The 10,875-nt window shown below is 41.9% G+C and overlaps 1 protein-coding gene across 1 annotated transcript in view; it reads right to left on the bottom strand.

Annotated features, from left to right (window-relative positions):
- COPA (COPI coat complex subunit alpha) overlaps window positions 1-10,875 on the bottom strand; it is a 57,654-nt gene that overhangs the window by 20,011 nt on the left and 26,768 nt on the right. Inside the window, exons 14-17 of the mRNA XM_067472585.1 lie at window positions 4,753-4,835; window positions 1,470-1,609; window positions 180-265; window positions 1-29 (exon numbers count right to left, since the gene is read on the bottom strand). The exon at window positions 1-29 is cut by the window's left edge and continues 110 nt beyond it. Coding sequence (XP_067328686.1) covers window positions 1-29; window positions 180-265; window positions 1,470-1,609; window positions 4,753-4,835 — 338 coding nt within the window. The remainder of the gene's footprint in view (window positions 30-179; window positions 266-1,469; window positions 1,610-4,752; window positions 4,836-10,875) is intronic.

The following is a 10,875-nucleotide window of genomic DNA, read 5'->3' as shown; positions in this document are numbered from 1 at the left end:
CTCCAGCTTCCGGTTGCAGATCATGATGGCTGCCAGGCGGAGGGGAGAAGAGGGAGAGCGCTGTGACCCCCTGGCAGGCAGCCCCCCGAGGAAGGCAGCAGGAGGAGGGAACGCCCCTGATGGCGTTCTTCCCCGAAGGAAGGAAGGAAGGGGCTCTTCTCCCCCTCGGGAGGGCTTACCGTGCTTGGCCAGGAGGGCCACGTGGGACATGTCCGCCGACCAGATGACGTACTTCACCTTGGAGATCTTGACCGAGGCCAGCGTCCTGAGGGGAGGCATTGGCGTGAGAAGGAAGGAAGAAGAAAGAAGAAAGGAAGGAAGGCGGCCACCGATCAGCCTTGAACACTGAGCACAAGTGTCTCCGGGAGGAAAGTAATAATACCAATATTATTATGAATAAAAATAAGAGGATGAGAAGGATGAGAAGGAGAAGGAAAAGAGGAGAAAGAAGAGAAGAAAAAATCAAAAAAGGAGGAGCGGAGACAAAGGGAAGGAGAAGAGGGACAAGAAGTAGGAGGAGGATGAGAAAGAGAAGGAGAAAGAGAAGGAGGAGAAGGACAAGAAGAAAGAAAAGAAGAAGGTTGAGAATAATGAAGAGGAGGAGGAGAAAGAAAGAAAAGAACAAAAAAAGAAAAGGAGAAGGATGAGAAAGCCAAGAAGAAAGAAAAGAAGAAAGATGAGAATAAGGAGGAGGAGGATGAGAAAGAAAAGGAGGATACGAATGAGGACAAGGAGGAGAAAGAAAAGAATGAGAAGAAAGGAAAGGAGAAGGATGAGAAGAAGGAGGAAGATTAAAAAGAGAAGGATGAGAAGGACAAGAAGAAACGATAAGGAGGAGGATGACAAGAAAGAAAAGGAGAAGGATATGAATAAGGATGAGAAGGACGAGAAAGAAAAGAATGAGAAGAAAAGGAGGATGAGAAAGAGGAGGAAGAGGAGAAAGAAGGACGAGAAGAAAAGGAGGATGAGAAAGAGGAGGAAGAGGAGAAAGAAGGATGAGAAGAAAGAAAAGGAGAAAGATACGAATAAGGATGAGAAGGACGAGAAAGAAAAGAATGAGAAGAGGAGGAGGATGAGAAGGAGGAGAAAGAAGAACGAGAAGAAAGAAGGATGAGAAAGAGAAGGATGGGAAGAAAGAAAAAGATAAGAATAAGGAGGAGGAGGATGAGAAAAAGGATGACAAGAAGAAAGAAAAGGAGAAGAAGGAGAAGAAAGAAAAGGAGAAGGACAAGAAGAAAAGAAGGATAAGAATAAGGATGAGAAAGGGAATGATGAGAAGGACGAGAAGAAAAGGAGGATGAGAAAGAGAAGAATGAGAAGAAAGAAAAGGTGGAGGAGAAGGAGGAGAAAGAGTAGGATGAGAAGGAGGAGGGGAATGATGAGAAAGAGAACGAGGAGAAGGAGAGAGAAGGAAGAGGAAGTGAAGAGTAATCCTGGCTCCCTCCCTCCTCTCTATATCCCTCCCTCACCGCTTCTGCTGGACGTCAAAGAGGGTGATGGAGTCGGCGTCGCGCAGGAGGAGGTTCCCGGTCCCGGCGTAGAAGATCTCGTCGCAGTTGGGCACCTGCACCTTCTTGGTGATCTCGTTCTTCAGGTTCTTGATCAGGATCTGCCAAATGGAGAAAGCGGGATGAGAACCCAACATGGCCGTCGTATGAGAGGACCTCAGTCTCACGAGCATGAGATCCAGATCTACAGGAGAAGGGGGCTCCTTCCCAGCTCAGGACCTTCTACCTCTCTCTCGCCATGGCCTCCCTTGCTCAACCCACTCCCTCCTTGAAGCGCATCCCACCTTGCACATGAGGCCTTCTCATTCTGAGGCCTACCTCACACTCTGAGGCCTTTCTCCCAGTGAGAAGGTGAACTTTGTGTTATTTATTTGTGTTACTGTCTCAGCGATAGTAGGCCTCCCTGTGGGAGAAAGGCCTCAGAGTTTGAGCTAGGCCTCGGTATGAGAACGCCTCATGTGTCTTCATACATGAGACCTTCTCATTCTGAGGTCTACCTCACACTCTGAGGCCTTTCTCCCAGTGAGAAGGTGAACTTTATTTGTGTTATTTCTTTGTGTTACTGCCTCAGCGGTAATAGGCCTCCCTGTAGGAGAAAGGCCTCAGAGTGTGAGGTAGGCCTTGGTATGAGAACGCCTCATGTGTCTTCAGAAATTAGGCCTTCTAATTCTGAGGCCTACCTCACACTCTGAGGTCTTTCTCCCAGTGGGAAGGTGAACTTTAATAGTGCTATTTATTGGTGTTACTGCCTCAGTGGTAGTAGGCTTCCCTGTGGGAGAAAGGCCTCGGAGTGTGAGGTCTTCACACATGAGGCCTTCTCATTCTGAGGCCTACCTCACACTCTGAGGCCTTTCTCCCAGTGAAAAGGTGAACTTTATTTCTGTTATGTCTTTGTGTTACTGACTCAGAGGTAGTAGGCCTCCCTGTGGGAGAAAGGCCTCAGAGTATGAGGTAGGCCTCGGTATGAGAACGCCTCATGTGTCTTAACACATGAGGCCTTCTCATTCTGAGACCTACCTCACACTCTGAGGCCTTTCTCCCAGTGAGAAGATGAACTTTAGTTGTGTTATGAAAACCTTGTTCTTGTAAATAGTGCAACTATATTATCTTACTACAAAGAAACGTGTCAGGAGTCAATTGGTGACGACATGAAGGCATCACAAATATCCTCCGTGACCTCCTGACTGAATCAATTCTCTCTGTGATATTCTGAAGCCAGGAGGGGGCGCTGGAAACCATGTTATGGAACTGGTGAAGCATAGGAAACTGAGAAGAGGGGGAGATGGGCAGGAAGGGTGTATAAAAGGAAGTGGTGGTGGGGAAAAGTCAGTAGTATATTTGCTGCAGAGATAAAAGCAATAGATCCATTTCAAAGCAAAACCGGCTTGTGAGTAGTTATTTAATATTGCTAGATCCTCCAATGGAAGAGAGAACATTGGTCTGTGTGCTTTTGTTCTTTCCATCACTTTGGGCTCCTGATGCTGGGTCATGCTGCTGCTAATAAGTTACTCTGCTGTGCGTTTACGAGGAGGGTCTTTTGTTTAAAAGCCCACTCACCCAAAAGACTTCACCCCACTTCCTGTCCCTGGGACAATTTGACTAACGTGTCTTCTTGTGGAACCAAGGATTGTGGTGGTCAGATCTGGCCACGGTGGTCCATGTCTTAGTCACCTCCAGATTGGATTACTGCAATGCACTCTACGTGGGGCTGCCCTTGAAGACGGCCCAGAAATTTCAATTGGTCCAACAGGCGGCAGCCAGGTTACTAACTGGAGTGACTTACAGGGAGCGGTCAACCCCCCTGGCTGCCATTCGTCTTCCGGTCCCAACTCAAGGTGCAGGTTCTCACCTACAAAGCCCTGAATGGTTTGGGACCCACCTACATGCATGACCGCATTTCTGTTTATGAACCCACGCAATCTCTTTGTTCATCCGGAGAGGACCTGCTCGTGCTCCCGCCCCCTTCGCAGGTGCAATTGGTGGGGAAGAGGGAGGGGGCCTTCTCTATGGTGGCCCCCCGACTCTGGCACTCTCTAAAGATATCAGACAGGCCCCCACTTTGGCAGTCTTTAGGAGGAGCCTAAAACGTGGCTGTTCCAATGTGCCTTCCCTGAATAAAGGAAATAAAACCCAATTTGATCAACATCCTGACCAATATGTCCTCTGAAGCACTTTATCTATCTGCTGGATTGATCTCCCCACATCACTCTCTACAACCCCCATGTTTAGACATACCCTACTCTGTTCACGCCCAGTGTTTTAAAATTTCAATCTATTACATCTGACCCTGCCATAGTGTCTTAAATGTGCGTTATTGCTTATATGTTCAGTTATATTTTTAATATTGTTTTTTTTTTGCTTGTTTTGCTTTGTTGATGTATTGTTGTAATTATATTTGACGGCCTTGGCCTCATGTAAACCACCCCTTCGGGGAGATGGTGGCGGGGTATAAATAAAGTTCTATTTATACAAGATGGGGAAGAAATAACTATTATTATTATTATTATTATTATTATTATTATTATTCTGTAACCCTGACTTGAGTCACAAGAAGAGGTGAGGAAGAAATAACTATTATTATTATTACTATTACTATTATTATTACTATTATTATTATTATTATTATTATTATTATTATTATTCTGTAACCCTGACGAGTCACAAGAAGAGGTGAGGAAGAAATAACTATTATTATTATTACTATTACTATTACTATTATTATTACTATTATTATTATTATTATTATTATTATTATTCTGTAACCCTGACGAGTCACAAGAAGAGGTGAGGAAGAAATAACTATTATTATTATTATTATTATTATTATTCCGTAACCCTGACTTGAGTCACAAGAAGAGGCGAGGAAGAAATAGCTATTATTATTATTATTATTATTATTATTATTATTACTATTATTATTACTATTATTATTTTGCTGCAGAGATACAAGCAATATATCCATTTCAAAGCAGAACCGGCTTGTGAGTGGTTATTTAATATTGCTACTTAGATCCTACAGACTGACAAAACGCCCCCGATGGAAGAGAGAACATTGGTCTCTGTGTTTTGGTTCTTTCCATCACTTTGGGCTCCTGATACTGGGTCATGCTGTTGCTGATAAGTTACTCTGCTGTGCGTTTATGAGGAGGGTCTTTTGTTTAAAAGCCCACTCACTCAAAAGACTTCACCCCACTTGTCTGTAAGTTGGACACCTGCATGTACTTTAGAGGATAGATCCGCTTACCGAATGCATGCGGTCCAGGACGGCAAAGCGGTTGCGCGCCACCCAGACGGCCGTCAGCCCCGAGGAGCGCTTCCCTTCCGGAGCTGCGGGAGAGAAGAGAGAGAGAGAGAGAATGGCAAAGAGTTGTAGCCGTCACACGCCACGAATCAAGCTGCGCAGCCTGCCATCACTCAGACCGGGTTCCAGGCCCTCTGGATGCAACAAGCGGCGCACTGACAGGGCTCTCTGTCACGCTAACGAGCGAGGAGTCCTCTCCCGCCATCCAGCATGGCCGCCACAGCTGCCGCCTGGCACACAAAGGCAGCGCCAATGGGAAAGAGGGGGCCCCAGGGAAGCGTTTCCCCCCCCACCAGTCCGCCATGTGCTTCATGGCAAAATATATTCGCTCACATCTAGCACTGGCTACGTTGCACGCTGCTCTATATCTAGCATAGTCTATGCTGCACTCGACTCTGCGATGGATACCTATTATTATTAGTATCAGAACTGAGTCCACTGTACTCTGTTAGATATAAAGGATTATTATTATTATTATTATTATTATTATTATTAGCAGCAGCAGCTCATATCTAGCTCTGGCTTCTCAGCACTCTGCTATAGAGGCCAATTGTTGTTATTATTACTGGATGATGATGATGATTATTATTATTATTATTATTATTAGGTCATATCTAGCACTGGCTTCCCGGCACTCTGCTGCTATAGAGGCCAATTGTTGTTATTATTACCTGTTATATAGCTGGATTATTATTATTATAATTATTATTAGCAGCTCATGTCTAGCACTGACTTCCCGGCACTCTGCTATAGAGGCCAACTGTTGTTATTATTACCTGTTATATAGCTGTATTATTATTATTATTATTATTATTATTATTATTATTAGCAGCTCATGCCTAGCACTGGCTACACTGGATACTGATTATCATAATCACCATCATCATCAGCTCATATCTAGCTCTGCCTTCCTGGCACTCTGCTGCTATAGAGGCCAATTATTGTTGTTATTGTGATGATGATGATTAGCTCATATCCAGCACTGGCTACACTGGACTCTACCTAGATACCTATTATCATCATCATTTCCATCTTGATCAGCTCATATCTATCCCCAGCTTCCCGGCACTCTGCTGCTATAGAGGCCAATTGTTGTTATTATTACCTGTTATATAGCTGGATTATTATTATTATTATTAGCAGCTCATATCTAGCATTGGCTACACTGGACTCTACCTAGATACCAATTTATCATCATCATCCCCATCATCATCACCTCATATCGAGCACTGGCTTCCCGTCACTCTGCTGCTATAGAGGCCAATTGTTGTTGTTATTATTACCTGTTATATAGCTGGATTATTATTATTATTATTATTAGCAGCTCATGACTAGCACTGGCTAAACAGGATACTAATTATCAACATCTCCATCTTCATCAGCTCATATCAAGCACTGGCTTTCCAGCACTCTGCTACTATAGAGGCCAATTGTTGTTGTTATTGCAGTGATTATTATTATTATTATTATTATTATTAGCAGTTCATATCGAGCACTGGCTTCCCGGCACTCTACTGTTATAGAGGCCAATTGTTGTTATTGCGGTGATTGTTATTATTATTATTATTGTTGTTGTTATTATTAGCTCATATCTAGCACTGGCTACACTGGACTCTACCTAGATACCAATTCTCATCATCATCCCCATTATCATCACCTCATATCGAGCACTGCCTTCCCGGCACTCTAATGCTATAGAGGCCAATTGTTGTTATTGCGGTGATTATTATTATTATTATTATTATTATTATTAGCTCATGTCTAGCACTGGCTACCCTGGACTCTAACTAGATACCAATTATCATCATCATCTCCATCTTGATCAGCTCATATCTATCACCGGCTTCCCAGCACTCTGCTATAGAGGCCAATTGTTGTTATTATTACCTGTTATATAGCTGGATTATTATTATTATTATTATTATTATTATTATTATTATTATTATTAGCAGCTCATATCTAGCACTGGCGACACTGGACTCTACCTAGATACCAATTCTCATCATCATCCCCATCATCATCACCTCATATCAAGCACTGGCTTCCCGGCACTCTGCTCCTATAGAGGCCAATTGTTGTTGTTATTATTACCTGTTATATAGCTGGATTATTATTATTATTATTATTATTAGCTCATATCTAGCACTGGCTATATTGGACTTTACCTAGATACCAATTATCATCATCATCATCATCTCCATCAGCTCATATCGAGCACTGGCTTCCCAGCATTCTGCTACTATAGAGGCCAATTGTTGTTGTTATTGCGGTGATGATGATGATGATTATTATTAGCAGCTCATATCTAGCACTGGCTACACTGGACTCTACCTAGATACCAATTCTCATCATCATCCCCATCATCATCACCTCATATCAAGCACTGGCTTCCCGGCACTCTGCTCCTATAGAGGCCAATTGTTGTTGTTATTATTACCTGTTATATAGCTGGATTATTATTATTATTATTATTATTAGCTCATATCTAGCACTGGCTATATTGGACTTTACCTAGATACCAATTATCATCATCATCATCATCTCCATCAGCTCATATCGAGCACTGGCTTCCCAGCATTCTGCTACTATAGAGGCCAATTGTTGTTGTTATTGCGGTGATGATGATGATGATTATTATTAGCAGCTCATATCTAGCACTGGCTACACTGGACTCTACCTAGATACCAATTCTCATCATCATCCCCATCATCATCACCTCATATCGAGCACTGCCTTCCCGGCACTCTAATGCTATAGAGGCCAATTGTTGTTGTTGTTATTATTATTATTATTATTATTATTTCATATCTAGCACTGGCTACACTGGACTCTACCCAGATACCAATTATCATCATCATCTCCATCATCATCAGCTCATATCGAGCACTGGCTTCCTGGCACTCTAATGCTATAGAGGCCAATTGTTGTTGTTGTTATTATTATTATTATTATTATTATTATTATTATTATAAGCAGCTAATATCTAGAATTGGCTACACTGGATGCTACTTAGATACCAATTATCATCATCATCAGCTCATATCTAGCTCTGGCTTCCCGGCACTCTAATGCTATAGAGGCCAATTGTTGTTATTGTGGTGATTATTATTATTATTATTATTATTATTATTATTATTATTATTATTATTTCATATCTAGCACTGGCTACACTGGACTCTACCCAGATACCAATGATCATCATCATCTCCATCATCATCACCTCCTATCGAGCACTGCCTTCCCGGCACTCTGCTGCTATAGAGGCCAATTGTTGTTGTTGTTGTATTATTATTATTATTATTATTATTATTATTATTATTAATTATTATTATTATTATTATAAGCAGCTAATATCTAGAATTGGCTACACTGGATGCTACTTAGATACCAATTATCATCATCATCAGCTCATATCTAGCTCTGGCTTCCCAGCATTCTGCTACTATAGAGGCCAATTGTTGTTGTTATTGCGGTGATGATGATGATGATTATTATTAGCAGCTCATATCTAGCACTGGCTACACTGGACTCTACCTAGATACCAATTCTCATCATCATCTCCATCATCATCACCTCATATCAAGCACTGGCTTCCCGGCACTCTGCTCCTATAGAGGCCAATTGTTGTTGTTATTATTACCTGTTATATAGCTGGATTATTATTATTATTATTATTATTAGCTCATATCTAGCACTGGCTATATTGGACTTTACCTAGATACCAATTATCATCATCATCATCATCTCCATCAGCTCATATCGAGCACTGGCTTCCCAGCATTCTGCTACTATAGAGGCCAATTGTTGTTGTTATTGCGGTGATGATGATGATGATTATTATTAGCAGCTCATATCTAGCACTGGCTACACTGGACTCTACCTAGATACCAATTCTCATCATCATCTCCATCATCATCACCTCATATCAAGCACTGGCTTCCCGGCACTCTGCTCCTATAGAGGCCAATTGTTGTTGTTATTATTACCTGTTATATAGCTGGATTATTATTATTATTATTATTATTAGCTCATATCTAGCACTGGCTATATTGGACTTTACCTAGATACCAATTATCATCATCATCATCATCTCCATCAGCTCATATCGAGCACTGGCTTCCCAGCATTCTGCTACTATAGAGGCCAATTGTTGTTGTTATTGCGGTGATGATGATGATGATTATTATTAGCAGCTCATATCTAGCACTGGCTACACTGGACTCTACCTAGATACCAATTCTCATCATCATCCCCATCATCATCACCTCATATCGAGCACTGCCTTCCCGGCACTCTAATGCTATAGAGGCCAATTGTTGTTGTTGTTATTATTATTATTATTATTATTATTTCATATCTAGCACTGGCTACACTGGACTCTACCCAGATACCAATTATCATCATCATCTCCATCATCATCAGCTCATATCGAGCACTGGCTTCCTGGCACTCTAATGCTATAGAGGCCAATTGTTGTTGTTGTTATTATTATTATTATTATTATTATTATTATTATTATAAGCAGCTAATATCTAGAATTGGCTACACTGGATGCTACTTAGATACCAATTATCATCATCATCAGCTCATATCTAGCTCTGGCTTCCCGGCACTCTAATGCTATAGAGGCCAATTGTTGTTATTGTGGTGATTATTATTATTATTATTATTATTATTATTATTATTATTATTATTATTTCATATCTAGCACTGGCTACACTGGACTCTACCCAGATACCAATGATCATCATCATCTCCATCATCATCACCTCCTATCGAGCACTGCCTTCCCGGCACTCTGCTGCTATAGAGGCCAATTGTTGTTGTTGTTGTATTATTATTATTATTATTATTATTAATTATTATTATTATTATTATAAGCAGCTAATATCTAGAATTGGCTACACTGGATGCTACTTAGATACCAATTATCATCATCATCAGCTCATATCTAGCTCTGGCTTCCCAGCACTCTGCTGCTATAGAGGCCAATTGTTGTTGTTATTGAGGTTGTTGCTGCTATTATTATTATTATTAGCAGCTCATATCTAGCACTGGTTACACTGGACTCTCCCTAGACACCAATTATAATAAAATAATAATAAACCTTTATTTATATCCCGCTACCATCTCCCGAAGGACTTGGTGTGGCTTACAAGAGGCCGAGCCCAAATACATCAGTAAAATACAACAACAAAAACAACAGTACAATAACAACAAACTCATAAGCAAGCAAAAACATTAACAATAACACCGCGGTGCATTAAAACCTGTGGCAGGGCCAATTATCATCATCATCCCCATCATCATCATCAGCTCATATCGAGTACTGCCTTCCCGGCACTCTATTACTATAGAGGCCAATTGTTGTTGTTGTTGTTATGTTATTTAGCTGGACTCTGGAATCGATACCTATGATGATAATGATCTTAACTAAAGCCCTGTCTACGCTGGACTCTACTCTGCGATGGATTCCAAATATTCCACATCGAGAAATGGAAAACGGCGGGGTTTCCGGCCCCTCGGAAAGGACAGCCTGGGGCTCCTGGCTGCGAGAGCGAGAAGCCGTCCATTGACGAACGGCACGCAAGAGGGAGCCAAGCAGCGGGGGCCTGGATTATGACATGGGGACCCAGGTGGAGCCTCGATTCCCGGAGGAAGGAAGAGCCACAGCCGCCTCGCTCTGGCACGGCTGGATCCGGGGGGGACGGGGGCCATCCAAGGCTGGGCACTCTGACAGGCGCTTCGGCAGACGCTTCTCTAATCACGGATTTATGAAATATAGATACACACATACGCACACATATATTCCCGCAGCCATCCAAAACAGAGGGGGCGCCCCCAAACAACGAGCCCATGAATTTTTCAAGATGGAGAATGGGGGGAGAACCGGGGAAGAGATGGAGACCGCTGAATACGTACTTTGTGGAAAGACGTTTTAATATGTTATCTTTTATAGAAATACATTTTTAATATGCACATTTTATAGAATCACCTTAAGCCACAAGGAGAGGTGGGTAAGAAATACAATTATTATTATTATTATTATTATTATAGTCCAGTCGT

The sequence above is a fragment of the Anolis sagrei genome, chromosome 12 (genome assembly GCF_037176765.1).
Source record: "Anolis sagrei isolate rAnoSag1 chromosome 12, rAnoSag1.mat, whole genome shotgun sequence".
Taxonomy (NCBI): Eukaryota; Metazoa; Chordata; class Lepidosauria; order Squamata; family Dactyloidae; genus Anolis; species Anolis sagrei.
Note: the sequence above shows the minus strand (reverse complement) of the source record. Positions and strands in the feature narration are given on the sequence as shown.